Source organism: Aethalodelphis obliquidens, unplaced genomic scaffold (genome assembly GCF_003676395.1).
Source record: "Aethalodelphis obliquidens isolate GAN/ISIS:26980383/991018 unplaced genomic scaffold, ASM367639v1 scaffold27, whole genome shotgun sequence".
Lineage (NCBI taxonomy): Eukaryota > Metazoa > Chordata > Mammalia > Artiodactyla > Delphinidae > Aethalodelphis > Aethalodelphis obliquidens.
In genome coordinates this window covers 6,005,456-6,027,662 of record NW_020837971.1, presented here as the reverse complement: position 1 = coordinate 6,027,662, position 22,207 = coordinate 6,005,456, and the positions used below count along the sequence as shown (strand labels likewise).

Below are 22,207 nucleotides of genomic sequence, written 5' to 3'. Positions count from 1 at the left end.
GCTTAACTGCCTATGAGAGGGTCCCAAATTTTGAAGCACCAGAGACTCGTGACCTCCACTCCTTCACCTCTCCAAGCTAATACCACCTATGCAGCAGTTGTAGGTCATTTTCTTCAGTGAGACCTACATCCTCTAGGAACACAAATGATGCCACAGTGTTGTCCAGATACCCAGTCTCCATCCCACTAAAGCAGAGAGAGAAACACAAGTCTCCAGTGGTACCATTCTGATACATGCGTGAACCCTTTCCTGTTATTTATGTAGCTAGCTGGCTAGCTAGTTACCAAGTTATCTCTTTCCTCGAAGTCCTAATGTCCTCTTATTCTTTTGGGAAGAGATACAATTTATTTTTACCTATGGCCTTCATATCCACATATTCCCTCTCCTAGAATGCCCTCTTCTTTGTTTTAGCTTGTTGTATTATCAAAAAGCATCTATAAAAGAACAAAAGAATGCTTACTGGATGGATTAATGGTCCATACAGCTCTCTGCTACTAACATTAGTGGAGACTTAGTACAAACACACACAAAAACACCTTTATGAATTAAGCTTAGAAAGGAATAGATTTGATATTAGAAGAAACCAAGCACATTTTAGAAAATCAATGTACTAATCCAGAAAAATAGCTGGCAAAAAATATATTCCAATTAACAGATCAGACATTCTGCTATCTCAGAGCACTACTGATGTGAGAATTTGTGGCTAAACCAAAATATTCATCTCCCAAAACAAACAAAATGAACTAAAAGTATTTATGCTTAAAAAAAGAGCTAAATTCAACACAGATACAGAGGAACATCAGTGCAAATTCCATTCGCTCAGTGACTCAGGTGGTTTCTTTGGCCACTTCTCAGTACTGAGATATATCAGGTTTTGGTCACAGATAAGAAGCCAATACTTTCAGGCTGTGACATTGTCAGCAGATTTCTGTTCCAATAAGGTAGAATAATGTGCTCGACAAAAGCACCTGTGCCACTCTAATTAGAACACAATTAATTCACCTTAATTCTAAAAGCAGCTTAATTATTCCAGCAACCACACCTTGGGTTTATTTGTAGCTTTTCCCCTAGGATATCAGACCACACCGCCCCCCTCAGAACTACCTCATTTGTGCTCTCATCTGGTGAACCATTCATCCACATTGGCATTATATTATTTAAAAAGGTATAAAAGGATAATGAGACTATCTAGTGTTTTCTCTGTTTGGGGATGATGGTAAAATGCTGCTTTAATCCATAGCGTTGTATGTGAATGTGTGTGTGTGTGCCCCCTCTCCACATCCATGCATTCCCAAACGATGCTTTATTGATCTGAGAAAGAAAGCTGTTATAATAATTTATAATCAAAGCTCCAGGGAAAAAATCCTGTCACAATCAAATTAACATGAAGCATTTTTACCTAGGGTACGAGCTGACAAAGAAACACAGATTAGGAACTTGGTAGTGAAATTCTTGTTGTGTTTTATCAGCCAGATTTACTGAATATTTGTCTCATTCCTCCCCTCAGCCATCACCACCCACAGAATTTATCATCAAAAGCTCACATGCTAAAATAGACATAAAATGTAGGTGGTAAATCCCCACTCTATTCAAGAGTGACCAATTAAATTGATTGGATTGTAGCTTTGAGGTCACTTTCTTTTAAGACAGAAAAATTAGATTATTAATATGGATATAATATTTTCATCTCGTTTAACTATATTTTTCTCCCATAAGAATTATGAGAGAGGGCTTCTCTGGTGGCGCAGTGGTTGAGAGTCTGCCTGCCGATGCAGGGGACATGGGTTCGTGCCCCAGTCCGGGAGGATCCCACATGCCGTGGAGCGGCTGGGCCCGTGAGCCACGGCCGCTGAGCCTGCACATCCGGAGCCTGTGCTCCGCAACGGGAGAGGCCACAGCAGTGAGAGGCCCGTGTACCGCAAAAAAAAAAAAAAAAAAAAAAAAAAAAAGAATTATGAGAGAGAAAAAAGAATATGCAGTCCTCTCTAATAATAGCTTCAAAACATTTCATATGAATGGCAAGAAAAAAAAGCCAGTGTCATTATGACTTTTTTGGAAACCACTTTCCAAATATTCCTGTTTTCTTTCCATTTGAGTCAAATTATTTGATCTCAGATCACAAGGATGCAAAAGCTGTTTGCCTTTTACATCATAAAGCTGTATGTTGATAGGTTTATTTTAAGTGGGATTTTAAAGTTTCTTTTCTTTTTCCTAAAGACACATCTGTTACTTCAGCAAGAGAGAAAGTTAAATAGATACACTGTTAATTTATGTGAGCCTTTCTGAACTTTGGCTTAACCTCACAAACACATCTAGTTAGCAACTACCATATCTCACCCATCAGAGGCTGTCTTTGGGTGGGAGGGGGCTTTGTAGAAAAACACATTACTAGAATATGGAATTTGTATACTTGTCTTTCATCCCAAATGAAAACATTGTATGTTTTTAACTATTCAGATAACTTTAAAAAATATCTGTTTTTTTGCTGTCACCAAAGTATTCATGTTAGAGAAGCTCCACACATGTAATGAATATTAAACTATTTTTTTGAAGTGTAGTTGATTTACAATGTTGTATTAGGTTCAGGTGTACAGCAAAGTGATTCAGTTATACATATATATATATATATATATATATATATTCTTTTTTCAGATCCTTTTTTTTTCCTTTTCTTTTTCCAGATTCTTTTCCATTATAGGTTATTACAAGATACTGAATATAGTTCCCTCTGCTATACAGTAGGACCTTATTGTTTATCTATTCTATATATAGTATTTTTTTAAAGATTTTTTTGATGTGGACCATTTTTAAAGTCTTTACTGAATTTGTTACAATATTGTTTCTGTTTTATGGTTTGGTTTTTTGGCCACAAGGCACGTGGGATCTTAGCTCCCCGACTAGGGATTGAACCCACACTCCCTGCACTGGCAGGCAAAGTCTCAACCACTGGACCGCCAGGGAAGTCTCTATATATAGTATTTTGTAACTGCTAATCCCAAACTCCTAATTTATCCCTCCCCACCTTTCCCCTTTGGTAACCGTAAGTTTGTTTTCTATGGCTGTGAGTCTATTTCTGTTTTGTAAATAAGTTCATTTGTATCATTTTTTTAACTTCCACGTATAAGTTATATCATATGACATTTGTCTATGACTTATTTCACTTAGTGTAATAATCTCTAGGTACATCCATGTTGCTGCAAATGGCATTATCTCATATTTTATGGCTGTATAATTGAATATTAGACTATTGAATCAACACAGCATGCTCTAGTCTTCCCCACCTGCCCCAAATCCTTGGAAACTACAGAAAACAAGCAAATGAATCTATAATGACAACAGAGTGTGCCCTAATTGAGTCAGGAATTATGAAGTGTTGCACAAAAGAAGAAAAAAAAATAGAGAGAGAAAGAGAGAGGAGAAAAGGATCTGATGGAAGGAGGAAACTATAACCCAAAACATATATTGAATGACACACTACAAAAGGGTCCTAGGTACTGAACACAGGAATCAGATGGGTCTCTGGAGTCCTGCTGTCGAGATTGCTAAGTAGGTGAATCTTTGACTACACACACTTCTGTGCAGGCATGTCTGCCCCTAGGAACAAACAATGAATGTGGACACTTGGAATGGAGAAGCAGGGCAATGCCAGGAAACTGGAAACCTCCAGGACCCCTATGGTACCCCCCACCCAAGGGCACATCTGCTCCCATTGGTGGGCATTTTTACACCAAAACTAAGGAAGAATAGCAGATACAAATCTAAGCAAATGGTCTAGAATCATCAAATCTGAGGAAAATCCACTCCATTAAAAAAAATTCATCAAACTAGAGAACTAAGAGCTGAGAAAATAGAAGTAGCAGAATAAACAAATGGAGATTTTATAAGAAGTATAATTGATACCTTCAGAGAGATAAGAGAGCATACTGCATTTGTGAAATTAAAACAGATTTTGTGAGGAAAAAATAGAGATGTGAGAAATGAAAATATATGATTGTTGAAACAAATTTAATGGTTTTTTTCCCTCTGAATATGAGCATTAGCATAGCTGAAGAACAAATTAATGAGTTGGAAATTTGAGTCTTGAAATCTTTCCAAAACTTAGGGTTATTGGATGTAAGAAAAAGAAATGTAAAGTGTACGGGGGAGATTGGTACTTCTAACATTAGAAATAATAGGAATTCCAAAAGGAGGAAGGGTCAGAGGGAATATGTGGAATGAAATATTCAAAAATATAATTGAAGACAAGTTCCCAATACTTAAAAAAGAAGAAGAAAGAAACTGTTTAGCAAGGTGGATGGAAAAATATCCAGTCCTAGACCATCAGGGAGAAACTTTAGAATGCAGAAAAAAGAGGAAATGCTAAAAGCTTCTAGATGAGATTCACTGTGTAATACTTTCCTTAGTAACACTAAGCATAATTTTATAAAATGAGGCAGTTATCTTAATGTTATGAGAGAAAATTATTTGGAACATAACATTCCCCTCCAGTCAAATATCATTCAAGTATTGGGGAAAAATAAAAATTTTCAGACACACAGGGTTCAGAAAGTTTACTACTCCTGAATGCTCTCTGAAAGAATTACTAGAAGATGTATACCTGGAAATTAATCCAAGAGAAATATGATAGATTCAAGAAAGAGGAGTGAGCAAGGAAAAAAGTAAAGCTTGTAGTTCAGACTGAAAAAAGTATTGATTATTGAAAATTTTTAATAAAAATTGGAATTAAAGCCCAGATGACCTCAATATGAGAGGTACAGAGGGAGACTGACAAGAAGAGAAGAAGAAGGAATTAAAATACTGCCAAAGTTCTTAACTTGCTTGGAGTGAGGATATAGATCTTGGGTAACTCTTAATAGAAAACTTTAAGGGTAAATATGTGTGGTAAAGAAAATAGATTAGACCAGAGAGCAGACAGCAGAAGCAAGAAGAACTACATTCCTGCAGCCTGTGGAACAAAAACCACATTCACAGAAAGATAGACAAGATGAAAAGGCAGAGGGCTATGTACCAGATGATGGAACAAGATAAAACCTCAGAAAAACAACTAAATGAAGTGGAGATAGGAAACCTTCCAGAAAAAGAATTCAGAGTAATGATAGTGAAGATAATCCAGGACCTCGGAAAAAGAATGGAGGCAAAGATGGAGAAGATGCAGGAAATGTTTAACAAAGACCTAGAGGAATTAAAGAACAAACACCTAGAAGAATTAAAGAAGAAGCAAACACAGATGAACAATACAATAACTGAAATGAAAAATACACTAGAAGGAATCAATAGCAGAATAACTGAGGCAGAACAATGGACAAGTGACCTGGAAGACAGAATGGTGGAATTCACTGCCATGGAACAGGATAAAGAAAAAAAATGAAAAGAAATGAAGACAGCCTGAGAGACATCTGGGGCATTAAATGCAACAACATTCGCATTACAGGGGTCCCAGAGGAGAAGAGAGAGAGAAAGGACTGGAGAAAATATTTGAAGAGATAATAGTCAAAAACTTCCCTAACATGGGAAAGGAAATAGCCACCCAAGTCCAGGAAGCACAGAGAGTCCCAGGCAGGATAAACCCAAGGGGAAACACACCGAGACACATAGTAATCAAACTGACAAAATTAAAAACAAAGAAAAATTACTGAAAGCAACAAGGGAAAAATGACAAATAACATACAAGGAAACTCCCATAAGGTTAACAGCTGATTTCCCAGCAGAAACTCTACAAGCCAGAAGGGAGTGGCACGATATATTTAAAATGATGAAAGGGAAGAACCTACAAACAAGATTACTCTACCAGGCAAGGATCTCATTCAGATTTGACAGAGAAATCAAAAGCTTTACAGACAAGCAAAAGCTAACAAAATTCAGCACCACCAAACCAGCTCTACAACAAATGCTAAAGGAACTTCTCTAAGAGGGAGACAAGAGAAGAAAAGGACCTACAATAACAAACCCATAACAATTAAGAAAATGGTCATAGGAACATACATATCGATAATTACCTTAAATGTGAATGGATTAAATGATACAACCCAAAAACCAAAGGATAAATAAATAAAAACATATATATATATATATATATATATATATATATATGCTGTTTACAAGAGACCCACTTCACACCTAGGGACGCATAGAGACTGAAACCAAGGGGATGGAAAAAGATATTTCATGCAAATGGAAATCAAAAGAAAGCTGGAGTAGCAATACTCATATAAGATAAAATAGACTTTAAAATAAAGAAGGTTACAAGAGACAAGGAAGGACACTACATAATGATCAAGGGATCAATCCAAGAAGAAGACCTAACAATTATAAATATACATGCACCCAACATAGGAGCACCTCAATACATAAGGCAAATATGAACAGCTATAAAAGGAAATAGTAACACAATAAAGGTGGGGGACTTTAACACCTCATTTACACCAACAGACAAATCATCCAGACAGAAAACTAATAAGGAAACACAAGCTTTAAATGACACAATAGACCAGATAGATTTAACTGATGTTTATAGGACATTCCATCCGAAACCAGCAGATTACACTTTCTTCTCAAGTGCACATGGAACATTCTCCAGGATAGATCACATCTTGGGTCACAATCAAGCTTCGGTAAATTTAAGAAAATTGAAATCATACCAAGCATCTTTTCTGACCACAATGCTATGAGATTAGGAATCAGTTACACGGGAAAAACGTAAAAAACACAAACACACGGAGGCTAAACAATACATTACTAAATAACCAAGAGATCACTGAAGATATCAAAGAGGAAATCAAAAAATACCTAGAGACAAATTACAATGAAAACACGACAATGCAAAACCTATGGGATGCAGCAAAAGCAGTTCTAAGAGGGAAGTTTATAGCAATACAAGCCTACGTTAAGAAACAAGAAACATCTCAAATAAGCAATCTAACATTACACCTAAAGGAACTAGAGAAAGAAGAACAAACAAAACCCAAAGTTAGCAGAAGGAAAGAAATCATAAAGATCAGAGCAGAAATAAGTGAAATAGAAACAAAGAAAATAATAGCAGAGATCAATAAAACTAAAAGCTGGTTCTTTGAGAAGATAAACAAAATTGATAAACCATTAGCCAGACTCATCAAGAAAAAGACGGAGGGGACTCAAATCAATAAAATTAGAAATGAAAATGAGAAGTTACAACAGACACCGCAGAAATACAAAGCATTCTAAGAGACGACTATAAGGAACTCTATGCCAATAAAATGGACAACGTGGAAGAAATGGACAAATCCTTAGTAAGGTATATGCTTCCAAGACTGAAACAGGAAGAAATAGAAAATATGAACAGACCAATCACAAGTAATGAAATTGAAACTGTGATTAAAAATCTTCCAACAAACAAAAGTCCAAGACCAGATGGCTTCACAGGTGAATTCTATCAAACATTTAGAGAAGAGCTAACACTCACCCTTCTCAAACTCTTCCCAAAAAATTACAGAGGAAGGAACACTCCCAAACTCATTCTATGAGGCCACCATCACCCTGATACCAAAACCAGACAAAGATGCTACAAAAAAAGAAAATTACAGACCACTATCACTGATGAATATAGATGCAGAAATCCTCAACAGAATACTAGCAAACAAAATCCAACAACACATTAAAAGGATCATACACTATGATCAAGTGGGATTTATCCCAGGGATGCAAGGATTCTTCAATATATGCAAATCAATCAATGTGATACACCATATTAACAAATTGAAGAATAAAAACCATATGATCATCTCAATAGATGCAGAAAAAGCTTTTGACAAAATTCAACACCCATTTATGATAAAAACTCTCCAGAAAGTGGGCATAGGGGGAACCTACCTCAACATAATAAAGGCCATATGTGACAAACCCACAGCAAACATCATTCTCAGTGGTGAAAAACTGAAAGCATTTCCTCTAAGGTCAGGAACAAGACAAGGATGTCCACTCTTGCCACTATTATTCAACATAGTTTTGGAGGTCCTAGCCACGACAATCAGAGAAGACAAAGAAATAAAAGGAATACATATTGGAAAAGAAGAAGTAAAATTGTCACTGTTTGCAGATGACATGGTACTATACATAGAGAATCGTAAAGATGCCACCAGAAAACTACTAGAGCTAATCGACGAATTTGGTAAGGTTTCAGGATACAAATTTAATGCACAGAAATCTCTTGCATTCCTATACACTAAAGATGAAAAATCTGAAAGAGGAATGAAGGAAACACTCCCATTTACCACTGCAACAAAAAGAATAAAATACCTAGGAATAAACCTACCAAGGGAGACAAAAGACTGTATGCAGAAAAGTATAAGACACTGATGAAAGAAATTAAAGATGATACAGATGGAGAGATATACCATGTTCTTGGATTGGAATAATCAACATTGTGAAAATGACTATACTAGCCAGAGCAATGTCCCTATCAAATTACCAGTGGCATTTATCACAGAACTAGAACAAAAAAATCTTAAAATTTATATGGAGACATAAAAGACCCCGAATAGCCAAAGCAGTCTTGAGGGGAAAAAATGAAGGTGGAGGAATCAGACTCCCTGACTTCAGACTATACTGCAAAGCTACAGTAATCAAGACAATATGGTACCAGCACAAAAACAGAAATATAGATCAATGGAACAGGATAGAAAGCCCAGAGATAAACCCACGCACCTATGGTCAACTAATCTGTGACAAAGGAGGCAAGGATATACAATGGAGAAAAGACAGCCTCTTCAATAAGTGGTGCTGGGAAAACTGGACAACTACATGTAAAAGAATGAAATTAGAACACTCCCTAACACCATACACAAAAATAAACTCAAAATGGATTAGAGACCTAAATGTAAGACCGGACACTATAAAACTCTTAGAGGAAAACATAGAAAGAACACTCTTTGACATAAATCACAGCAAATCTGTTTTGATCCACCTCCTAGAGTAATGGAAATAAAAACAAAAATAAACAAATGGGACCTAATGAAACTTAAAACTTTTGCAAAGCAAAGGAAACTATAAACAAGATGAAAAGATAACCCTCAGAATAGGAGAAAATATTTGCAAACGAATCAACGGAGAAAGGGTTAAACTCCAAATCATAAGCAGCTCATGCAGCTCAATAGCAAAAAAACAAACAACCCAATCCAAAAATGGGCAGAAGACCTAAATAGACATTTTTCCAAAGAAGACATACAGATGGCTACGAAGCACATTTAAAGCTGCTCAACATCACTAATTATTAGAGAAATGCAAATCAAAACTACAATGAGGTATCACCTCACACCAGTTAGAATGGGCATCATCAGAAAATCTACAAACAACAAATGCTGGAGAGGGTGTGGAATAAAGGGAACCCTCTTACACTGTTGGTAGGAATGTAAATTGGTACAGCCACTATGGAGAACAGTATGGAGGTTCCTTAAAAAAATAAAAATAGAATTACCATGTGACCCAGCAATCCCACTACTGTGCATATACCTAGAGACAACCATAATTCAAAAAGACACATGCACCCCAGTGTCCATTGCAGCACTATTTACAATAGCCAGGTCATGGAAGCAACCTAAATGCCCATCGACAGACGAATGGATAAAGAAGAAGTGGTACATATATCAATGGAATATTACTCAGCCATAAAAAGGAATGAAATTGGGTCATTTGTAGAGACATGGATGGATCTAGAGACTGTCATACAGAGTGAAGTAAGTAAGAAAGAGAAAAACAAATATCGTATTTTAACACATATATGTGGAACCTTGAAAAATGGTACAGATGAACCGGTTTGCAGGGCAGAAATAGAGACACAGATGTAGAGAACAAATGTATGGACACCAAGGGGAGAAAGTGTTGGTGTCATGAATTGGGAGATTGGGATTAACATATGTACACTAACATGTATAAAATGGGTAACTAATAAGAACCTGCTATATAAAAAAATAAGTTAAATAAAATACAAAAATTCAAAAAAAATTTGCAATTTATAGGCTACATAACTTCTAAAGCATTAGGTTAATATAAAACAAAGAATACTTAGTCCAACAAATGCCAGGAAAGTGACAAAAAATAAACAATAAAAAACAGGGTAAATAGAAAACAGAAAACAATTTGGCAGGAACATATCAGTACAATCTGAACATATCAGTACACAATAAATTTGAGTGAGATATATTCATTTATTAAGTGAGATTTTCACAGTAGGTTTTTAAAAAATCAGCTATATGTTTGCTATTTATGAGAGACTCAAACTAGAACAACACAAGAAGTTGAAAGTCAAAGAAGAGAAACTAGTATACCAGATAAATGCAGCAAAAGAAGCAAGGAGGCATATTAATTTCAAATATTCAAATCCAATAAAGTAGAATTCAGATTTAAGCATTAAAAGGGCTAAAAAGGAGTATTTTTGTGTGTGTGGCTTTTTTTTTTAACATCTTTATTAGATTATTGTTGCTTTACAATGTTGTGTTAGTTTCTGCTGTACAACACAGTGCATCAGCTGTCTGTATACCTATATCCCCTCCCTCTTGGGCCTCCCTTCCACCCTCCCCATCTCACCCCTCTAGGGTGTCACAAAGTACCGAGGTGATCTCACTGTGCTATACAGCAGCTTCCCACTAACTATCTATTATACACATAGTAGTGTATATATGTCAGTGCTACTCTCTCAATTCGTCCCACCCTCCCCTTACCCCACTGTGTCCACAAGTCTGTTCTCTACATCTGTGTCAGTATTCCTGCGTTGCCACTAGGTTCATCAGTACCATTTTTCTAGATTCCATATACATGCATTGATATACGGTGTTTGTTTTTTTCTTCCTGACTTACTTCACTCTGTATGACAGAATCTATGTCCATCCACATCACCACAGATGACTCAATTTCCTATGCAACAGTATATGAAGAACACTTTGCACAACGCATGACATATAATAAGCAATCAGAAGACTTAAAAATTGGTTGTTATTCCAACTATGCTTACTATCGGTAATGGGATATGACCAAAGTGGTACTCAAAGAAAAATTATATTCATAGTAACTAATAAGATATGAAAGAAACACAAAGTTGAATAGTCCAGTGAAACCTACATTGGATTCTCTAAATAAACCAATGAAATGTCATTTTAAAAAAGACAGTATTAGTTAAAATGATAATTGGATATATTTTAAAACCATGGAAGTGCTAAAGTGGATCAGAGTAAACTTGTTGCAAGCTGTTAAAAGACTTCTTGGGCTTCCCTGGTGGCGCAGTGGTTGAGAGTCCGCCTGCCGATGTGGGGGACATGGGTTCGTGCCCCGGTCTGGGAGGATCCCGCGTGCCGCGGAGCGGCTGGGCCCGTGGGCCGTGGCCACTGGGCCTGCGCGTCCAGAGCCTGTTGCTCCGCAGTGGGGGAGGCCACAACAGTGGGAGGCCCGCGTACCGCAAAAAAAAAAAAAGACTTCTTACTTGTTCTGGTTTGCTTTTGATGTGGGTTCTAAGATTACTTTCTGTTTACACAGATTGTTTTTCTGTTTTGAAACATAGTAAATTTTCAAATAATAAAAGAATAAGTTCATATGATTAGGTATGCTAAAATTGTTCTGGAATTCCTTCATAGAAATTTTAAACCCTTCTTTAATTTGCAGCATGTGTACATCTTTGCTTTTGGCACTGCCATTCTTGAGTTGGTTAATAACCCCTTCCCCTCTCCAAACCAGCTGTCCCTGTGAGCATCCAGAATACAGCAACTCACTCCCTCTTCAAGAGAGGACACTCTTTACTGAAGACACAGAAAGAAGAGAATGAAATCTGAATCCTCCCAAAGTGATTTAATTCCTCACAGCTTGGCATAACACTAGCCCATGATAGGATTTTTCTGTAGAAGGCTTTAGAGGAGGCTGCTGGCACTGAAATGTTCAGATGCCCACTTCTTCAGCATGTTTCATTTTCTGTAGTCTTTCCTCAGTAGTTCACCTGCTGCACACTGACCACAAGGTAGTCCTGAATATGTAGGAGTTTATACGAAGGAAAAGCAGAGCTCTGACACCTCACAAAACATAGCTCCAGGTTATCTAGAACATATTCAGGAGCATTAGGAAATTGAGAATTAATTCCTCAGCCCCATAAAGTATGCTAAGTAGTATAATTATTTAGCTTTGTATTTTGAAACATGAGAATGGCATAATGACTAGTTTGGCATATATGTAATAAAATATTATGTGACACATTTATAAAGAGTTAATAGTAACCTGGAAAATGTGTATGTTACTAATGTAAATGAAAAAGGGCAAAATACAAAACCATCTGTATAATATTATCATGACCGCTTGGAAATATACATATAAAATAGTAGAAATATAGTAAAATAGAAATTGTTCTTGTCTCTGGGGTAGTATGGTTATGGGTGACTTTTTTCTTCTACTCTATTTTCCAATTTTCCAATAATGAGAATATTGCTATCATACTAGAAAACAAATAGATGGAATACCCAGAATTCTCCCACGTACCAGCAAGACATAGAAAAGATGCCAGAGGGCAAACAGGACTTATCCAATGGTCAGAGAGATTAGTCTCTGGACTGCTGACCTGACTATTTCCAGTTCTCTCCAACCTCCAGTCCTAACAATCCTGCTCTGCTACCGTCACACCCTATTAACTGCTTTATCAATTTGTTCTGAAGAAGCTCTTTCAAGAAATATATTTTAAAACAGCTCATGTAAGATTATAGAAAAAAATTTGAGCACAGATAATGTTTTCCTCAGGTCAGCCATGACTTAGTCTCTGATAGGTGATTTACTATAAAGAGACCAAAATACAAGTATTAGTTATGTTTTTTAATGGCATTGCTTAGAAAAGAGGGTCAGTCCTGAAACTGACTCAAAATGTCTTTCTTAAATTTCAATGCTATCCACTGGAATAAAACCAAGAAAAAAGCAATATAAACTCAATAAAACAAATTTATATTGGCTTCCTTGTTCTGAGGAGATAGTTCCAAAGAATGTTACATATACCTTGAAAACCAAAACTGCATGTAGACCAACAAGAACAATCTCCATTATAGCCCCTTCAATGTCAGTTGATGCTTTTATTAAAAATTGGCTTTAAAATTACATAGAACTCTTCAGAACAGTTTGAGCATCTTCTTGCTATTTTCTACAGTTCTTCCCTCTATCCTACCCAGAAGAATTATGTTACCTCTGGCATTTTATTTAAGCTTCTAATTCAGGGTAAGTGAATTTAAGATAGACTGACAGACTGAGTTAACACTGTATTAAGTGGGTCTTTCTTTTTTTACAGGCATGTTCATTATTATTAAAGTAAAACCCACTTGACTATTTAGATCACATAAGTAATAAGTTTAAGCACCCCGATAGATTTGTAACCAAAATCTTAAACTGTACAAAAAATCCACGGATAGAAAGTACAGTTTTTCTTTCAGCTTAAATTGTTTAAGCAGTTACCCTTTGCATATTGTACTACAACATTGTCTAAGATTGCTGCTCTGCTAATTCTAGTGTGAAAAAAATAAAAACACTCATTATAACTTAGAAGTTCATTTGAATTGCCACTTTCACTTATTTTAAAACAAAAATAGTACTACATTTTACACGGGGAGAAAAGGAAACTAACATTTATTGAAACTGTAATACGCCAGGCAGTACATCATTTTCTCTAAACATCCTCAGTCTAGGTCATATTTCTGTCTTATTAGTGAGAAAGCTGAGTGCTTTCTACCATTCTGAGGCCAATATTCTTTATTAATGTTATTCCAGCAAGAGTGTAAATAAATACAATGCATGTAATAAAAACCTAAAGCAAAATTGAATTTGAGTGAAATATAGGGGAACCAATTGAAGAAAAGAATTTTTGAAATGCAGTGCATGCAGGAAAGCCTTCAAATAGAGCTTATCCTTTACCTTCACCTAAGCTGTCATGCTGGAGGAAAAACCTATAAATTCAATGAAGGTGGAGAAGCCTTTAGTCAAAATGACCTCACAGGACTCATGCTAGAGATAAACCTCATGAATATAAAGGAATGTGGAGGGTCTTTTCCTATGGCACATCCCATATTAAATATCAGAGAATTCATCCCAAATAGAGAGAGACCTTATGGATGTAATGAACTTATTCAACCTCAGAGAATATCTAGTAGATAAAAAAAACCTTATGAATTTGGTAAATGTAGGATCTTAATAGCCAGGCTGTATTCTATATCTTAGTTCAAACCTAAAGTCACCAACTTTAGGTGGTTTAATATATTTTGGGAAATATAATAAAAAAATTTTGGCTTCCCTGGTGGCGCAGTGGTTGCGAGTCCGCCTGTCGATGCAGGGGACACGGGTTCGTGCCCTGGTCCGGGAGGATCCCACATTCTGCGGAGCGGCTGGGCCCGTGAGCCATGGCCGCTGAGCCTGCACGTCCAGAACCTGCGCTCCGCAGCGGGAGAGGCCACAACAGTGAGAGGCCCGCGTACCGCAAAAATATATATAAATAAATAAATAAATAAATAAATAAATTTTCATAGGTAATGTGAAATGTTCCACTACCCTTTAGAGCCTTTTATGCCAATATTTGTAGGGAAAAAAGTGATTAAAATGTAAGACCTCTATTGCCTATGTTCATATTCTTAGTAATTTTATCAACCTATGATGAGATCATTTAAGTTTTCATTCTGAATTATAAATTGAATACCTTTCTTTTTTCTGAAAATGATTTTCCTTTTGCAAAAAAAAGAAAATGTGTAAAGTAAAAACTAAAAGTCCTCCAATGCTAATCCCACTCCACACTGTTGAAATGTAGGCATATATTCTGGCATATATCATTCAGAAATTTTGCTGGCTATACAAAAAAAACACTAGAGTCACATTTCCCTTACTATACTCAACTTGATATTTTATTTTTTTATAAATTTATTTATTTTTGACTGCGTTGTATCTTCGTTGCTGCACGCAGGCTTTCTCTAGTTGTGGTGAGCAGGGGCTACTCTTTGTTGCGGTGCACAGGCTTCTCATTGCGGTGGCTTCTCTTGCTGTGGAGCACAGGCTCTAGGCGCGCGGGCTTTGGTAGTTGTGGCTCGCGGGCTGTACTAAGCGCAGGCTCAGTAGTTGTGGTGCACGGGCTTAGATACTCCGCGACATGTGGGATCTTCACGGACCAGGGCTCGAACCTGTGTCCCCTGCATTGGCAGGCGGATTCTTAACCACTGCGCCACCAGGGAAGTCCCACAACTTGTTTTTTAAAAACTTAACAATATATTATGCATGTCTCTTCTGCCAGTAAATGTATATCATTATTTCAGAAAGGCACTATACCAGTTTATCTAACTAAACCTCTATTAATAGACAAAGAATATTATAATCAAATTTTTGTATACTTGTTAAAGTATTTCTGAAAGAGATATTCCTAAAAGAAAATTAGAGAATCAGACATGTATGTGTACATATACATATATATGTATGTATGTAATTTCATTTTGATAGTTACTGCCAGATTGCCCTTCAAAGAATATGCGTCATTCTTTTTTTAAGCTTGTGAAGAAAATATTCTTAATTTCAGCTTTATTGAGATACAATTGACATATAAAGTTGTAAGATATTTAAAATGTACATTGTGGTGATTTGATATACATACACATTGTAAAAGGAGTCCCTCCATCTAGTTAACTAACATATCCATCACCTCACATATTTATCTGTTTTTGTTTGTTTGTTTGGGGTGTTTTTGGTGAGAACATTAAAGTTTTACTCTCTCATATCATTCTTTTTTAAAAATTTTTATTGGAGTATAGTTGATTTACAATGTTGTGTTAGTTTCAGGTGTACAGCAAAGTGAATCGGTTATACGTATAGTCTCATATCATTCTTAAAACTATTAAACTATAAGCTAATGCAAACATAATTAATTTTATTCTCAAAGCATTCCAAAGCAGCTGATAGAGAGGATCATCAGCTTTCCAGCTAAGAAACTTCTTTAAATTATTTTTGCTTACAAAAAGAACTCTCTTTTTGACACAGAAAGTAGAAGGACATACTTTAAAATATAAATTAAATATTATTGTGACCTTTCTACCTCTAAGGAACGAAGTTGCCTTAAGGCATTTTATTGATTATTAAACTTTTTTTGTGTGTTCCAACTTCGCCCCACTCTATTATAAATAATAGATACCAATGTATTTATAATAAATAATGTAAGGGATCTTTTTTTAGAATTAGCCATCAAAGATAAATATAAATTGCTCTGTTGCAGAGAGTTCTCCCCTCTAGCAGACATTCCTTCAGAGGCAGTTCACAAAGAACCACATTTCCTTGGAGAAAACATAATTTAAACCATAGAAAAGTAACACTCCTTTTCAGGGAAATTGTGGTGCCATCCAAGATATTGCCCAAACTATAGAGCTCTTTAAATACCACTGCTGGCCTCCAAGATTTGGTCGTGCTATAATTTTACTTCATGTAATTATTATATTAAGAGAGAGTCAGAGACCATGACATTTTTGTACTTGGAAAAGACCATAACTTTGCAACCTTACAGAGAGGGATTCTGAAGTCCAGGCAGGTGAAAGGGCATCTCTGAGGTCCCTCAGTAGTTGATGCAGCTCTGGGATCCCCTCAAGGATACTTTGCCTCCAGCTAAGCTCGAGCCAGTGTTTATACAAACTCACGAAGAATGAGCTTGTGCTACAAGAAGCTCCTACTGAATTTTTAATAAATGCAAGATAATTTATTTAAAGCAATGAGACTTCTACAAAATGATTTTCAGATTTCTCTCTGCTTTTTTCTCTTCAGAACCAACTAAATCAAGCCTTTGATTTTAAATATTTGGGTTTCAAAAGAAAATAACCTCACTTTTGTTATCTTCCAACCGTTACAGTGGGATAAAGACTGGAGTAAACTTGAATATGTTGGACTTTAAAATAAAGATTAAAAAGAAATGTATAGCCTGGATCATATCTCATATAGCCCTCTCAGTGGTAGAAGTCAATGAAAATAATTTCTTTAGATTAATCTAAAAGAGTTAATCATTTACAACTAATAAGAGAAAAAGACTACTAATCTCATTTCTCACTTGAATAAAACGTTCTTTCAGTCCATGACAATCTGATCTTTTCCAATTTAATTTTTCATTTTAAAAATACCCTAAAGCAGATGGATGCCTAAAAGGAGTCATCATATGCATCATTTATAACCTTAACTTGCTTTATGGAGCAGTAGGCTGAGTGGCTTTATTGGGATAAATGGAGCAGGTGAAAGACCAATGAACCAGTGTGAAATTTTCTTGTATGAGTCGAGAGAGGTTCCTGGTACTTACAGTGGTCCAGTACTATTAAGAGCTGCTTCTCCTTGAATAGCTGATTCACCTCATTGTACAGCAGAAACTAACACAACATTGTAAAGCAATTTTACTCCAATTAAAGAAAAAAGAAAAGAAATGATAAATCTGAAAGACTGTAACACAAGGAGAGTATCTGCAATAAAAAGTTTTTTGAAAGATGAAAAGGAAAAAGAGCTGCTTCTCCTTGAATGATTGATAATAATTTTTTTTTTTTTTTTTTTTTGGTATGCGGGACTCTCACTCTTGTGGCCTCTCCCGTTGCGAAGCACAGGCTCCGGACGCGCAGGCCCAGCGGCTATGGCTCACAGTCCCAGCCGCTCCGTGGCATGTGGGATCTTCCCGGACCGGGGCACGAATCCGTGTCCCCTGCATCGGCAGGCGGACTCTCAACCACTGCGCCACCAGGGAAACCCGATAATAATCTTTTAAAAGACAAAAAATTAAGCATTTCCTAAACGTCTTGGTCTCAACCAGTTCAACATAATTGTCCTGGCACAGTGTCCTCTTTAGAACTGTAACTACTAAAATAACAGTGAACTAAGAAACAAAAGATCTCAATTTAAAACCGAACAGGCAGTCGGCCTTAGGCAAGCCACTTACCTCTGTGTGTCCCAGTTTCCTCTGTCTGTAAGCAAGTTAGTTGTGTGAAAAGCGGTAGCCAAATTAGACATGAGCAGAGATAAATACTAAGGAGATACAAGAGTTTTTATATATTAGATATTTTTATTTCCCTACATATTCAAATACCTATTTGACAGTTTAAATCCCGTCCCCTTTTTGAAAACTTGCTAGATCCTTTCCAGCTTGTATGACTTTTCATCCTATGACCATTTTTTAATGTGCCAAACAGCATACAAGTATTTATGATACTATGGCACTATCTTTTATGATTTCCTTTTTCCTTAGTTCAAATTTGATTCCCCACCTCAACTGTAAGTGCTTTGAGAATAAAGGCTATCATGTAGTAGACAAACTATACGTAGTATTGATTAAACTTATCCTGTACAGAAAAACTGTAATTGTGAATGGAATGTGTTTTAAACTTTGTTCATTACCCACGATCTGTAGTACCCCATCTTATTCTTTTTAATTTTTAAATTTTTTGCTGCATTGGGTCTTCATTGATGCTCAGGCTTTCTCTAGTTGTGGGAAGCGGGGGCAATTCTTCATTGCAGTGCGTGGGCCTCTCATTGCAGTGGCTTCTCTTGTTGCGGAGCATGGGCTCTAGGCATACGGGCTTCAGCAGTTGTGGCACACGGGCTCAGTAGTTGTGGCTTGTGGGCTCTAGAGCACAGGCTCAGTAGTCGCGGTGCACAGGCTTAGTTGCTCTGCGGCATGTGGGATCTTCCTGGACCAGGGATCGAACCCATGTCCCCTGCATTGGCAGGCGGATTCTCAACCACAACACCACCAGGGAAGTGCCTGTAGCACCACATCTTTATTTCAGAATTATTCATTACTAAGTATATGTTCCTCATTAAAAATAAAATGTTATACTCTATAAAGTTTTGACTTACTATTTTAACTCTTAGTGATTGTCATTTTTTAAAGGTGGGACATCTTGGGAGCTGTCATTGGTACAGAATGTGGAACAATAGAATCAGGTTTATCAATGGTCTTCCTCAAAGATGGAGAGAGGAAAATATGCACTCCTTACCTGGACACAACTGGTTACGGGAACCTGAGGTTTTACTTTGTTATGGGTAGGTACATTTTGAACAAATTTTATTGACCTAGGGCAAATTCTAGATGAGCACCTATTCCTGAGGAAGTAAGATTGTTGTCTACAATATAAAATTAAAATTCATGAACTATGAGTTCTACTGGTTGAGCAAATGTCTGTGGTGCTCACACCTGCCTCACACCAGCCTTGCTGGAACCATCCTGTGCAAGAGCTAGTCTTGTTCTTGCATGACTAGGCCTAAAGACAAAATGCCTTTAGACCTTCCTTCCACCTTTCCTGCAATGGTCATAGCTGAAAAGACAACAAGAGAGAAGCTAAGAACAAAGTAACTCCTTTGTCCAAAGCCTCTAGCCTCCCCCAAATACAATTATCAAGGTGAATCATTTGTTCTCATGGATATCTCATCATTGCATAACTCTTTCGTTGTAGGAAGCTAAGAAAGAAACAGATTTATTATACTTTTTAATGCTTTAATACTATTCTCTACTTTCTAATATGTTGGCAAACACATAAAGGAAAAAAGTGCTTATAAGATGTTATTTTTCTTCAGATGACTGCAGAGCAAATAAATAGTTAAAAGTTTAGAAAAATATCCAAGGAGGAATTAGGGGGTTGAAATGGGTGTCCTCTGAAATTTATCATTTTCGTCAGCAAGAGCCACAGTTACATACTCTTTCACTAGATGTCATTCCAGAAATGTGAGTAGGTGTCACATGCCTTTTTGTTAAATGACTGGAAAAGCACAGGCAACACCTGGAAGTGAAACAGGAAATAAACACTGTCCACCTTTGACCTTACTAGCAGAGATGTCAATTCATCAGGACAAACAGAACTTCCAAGTCTAGGCTTCTGCAGTGCCTATTATTTTTCTCACATTCCTCACCTCCTACAGCTCAGAGTGGCAAAGCAAACTTCAGATTGTATCATGCTCTCAAATACATTGCCTGTGTGATGCTACCTCATTTTCAATAATGATCTGTTTGGAAACAGGGAAGTTGTGGATATAAAATATAATAATATAATCTTCCTGCCATAAGGATATCCTCACCTTAACTCTGAAATGAGTTGTATATTTAAAGACCCAGACCTCAATTCCTTTAAATAATTAGAATTCAAACTGGCTCTCATTTTATTAAGAGTGATTCCTGGGAAACTTTAAGAACTGCCCTCACCCCCTGGCAAATTGTAATAAACATTTAATATGCCTGTCTAATTTAAGTATTTTCCTTTTTTTTCATTTTTCACAAAATGTATTTGAATTCTTCATTTTTTAGTAGTAATTACGGTAAATCAAACCATTCGATACCTTTATATAAGAGATTGTCGTCTCTATATAAGAGATAAAGTCATCTTTAATTCTTTCTAGAACAAAGCAGATTATTAATGAATCAATTAAAATTATATTGACTCGGAGGAAAACATTCACTTGAATAGACCCGAAGTACCTTATCCCAAATAAAAGCACCTCCATTCCATTAAAAAAATTAATGAGTTCCTATTGAATGTAGAGCACTGAGCTAGCATATATAGAGACTACAACTGGGGAAAATAATGATACCTAAATCACAGAGTTGCTGATCAATGAGTTAATACATGCAAAGCCTTCAAAATGGTGTCTAATAAATACTTAAGACTCAATATATCTTTGGGTTTTTATGTATAAAAATTACTTAAGAGCCCTTGCCCACAAGTAACACTTAACTATAAAAGAGATTGCAGTTTGGCTGTAATGGAATGAAAATGTTATGGAAGTGCAGAGGAAGCTCTGGATATTGTAGTGGAGGGATTAGGGTAGAGTTTCACGAAGGAGATGGTATTTGAACTGGCCTTGAAGGTTCAAGCTAAGCCAGCATTTTGAGAAAAATCACAAGTATAAAGGTAGATGACATGTTTGGGGCTGGGTGATTTTCCCAGTATAGTTGAAAGGAAAGACATAAACTGGAACTAGAAAAGTGAACTGAAGCCAGAGTAGTGAGTGACTTTCTTTAACATCATACAGAGGAATTTGGATCCTCCTACTCTAGGCAACATGGAGCCATCAGATGATTTCTGTCAGTTCTATAATATATTCTCATCTTTGTTTTAGAAAGATAATTCTGGCATAGTGTGAAGGAAAGACTGAAATAATCAGAAATTAGAGGATAGAAGACCAGGTAGGATAGGGTTGACAGATATAGTGAGTGGTGGGGGAGACTTATTTAAATTTAAATTTCAGATAAACAGCGAATAATTTTTTGTATAAGTATTGGTCATGCAATGTATTTTAGCTGGCAACCCTAAATTAGGGAAGCTATTGCACTGGTCCAAGCAACAAAGGAAGTATGGCAATGATGGTGGCAATAATGTGCAGGAGGGGACAGAGATAGAATAACTGGAGAAGGAACCAACTGAAGTTCACACCCAACTGACTAGGGACTATGAGAACAGTCTTGAGAGGACACATTTCTCTCCTGGATGTTTGGAAGAATGGTGCCATTTCCCAAAATAGGAAATGTCAAAAATAAGTATGATCACAATAAAGATCAAGTGTGCAGTAGAGGATTTTGATATTAGATTTGTTGAGGTTGAGGGTTCTGAAAGGCCATATGAAGGCAGAAATTCTACTCAGGGGCTGAATCGGATTTGAAAGTTGTCAGCATATAGGTGATAACCGGAGCCACTAAAGTTGCTGTGTTCTCCCAAGCAGGAGACAGAGTAAGCAAAGGACATGAAAACTCCTTAAGGAGAACCCTCACCTAAGTATAGGTAGAAGGAAAAGGAGTAGACAAAGGATGCTGAGAAAGGGCATAAGGAAATGCAGGAGGAGGGTGTGGTTCTATGCTAAAGAGGGAAAGGAAGAGAGTGGTTCAGGGGTGGGATGACAGGGAGGTGATCAGCAGTGTAGGAAGGCCACAGAGACAGAGGTCAGAGGTCAACCAGGACAGGGCTGAGAGCCCACCTGTGACTCCCCATGGTGTGGTGCCTGGGAAGCCAAAGAGCATAGAGTTAAAAGAAATGGAGACGTGGCACTGACTGAGAACTGCTCTTTCAGGAAGTTCACCAGTAAACACAAGGAAGGAAATGGGGTCTGACCTTGAGGAGAAAGCAGAATCAGCAAAGGTGTTTTTAGAATAGGATAGGGTAGGCTAGGCTAGGCTAGGCTAGGACAGGATGACAGTAGGATAAGGTAGGATAAGACTGGATTCTACAGAAAAGACTTCAAAAGTTTGGTA

At 36.8% G+C, this 22,207-nt stretch overlaps 1 protein-coding gene across 1 annotated transcript in view; it reads left to right on the top strand.

The window, feature by feature from the left end:
- The window catches only part of RELN (reelin), a 517,734-nt gene that overhangs the window by 314,808 nt on the left and 180,719 nt on the right, over positions 1-22,207 (top strand). Inside the window, exon 12 of the mRNA XM_027123841.1 lies at positions 18,863-19,014. Within this exon, the coding sequence (XP_026979642.1) occupies positions 18,863-19,014 (152 nt within the window). The remainder of the gene's footprint in view (positions 1-18,862; positions 19,015-22,207) is intronic.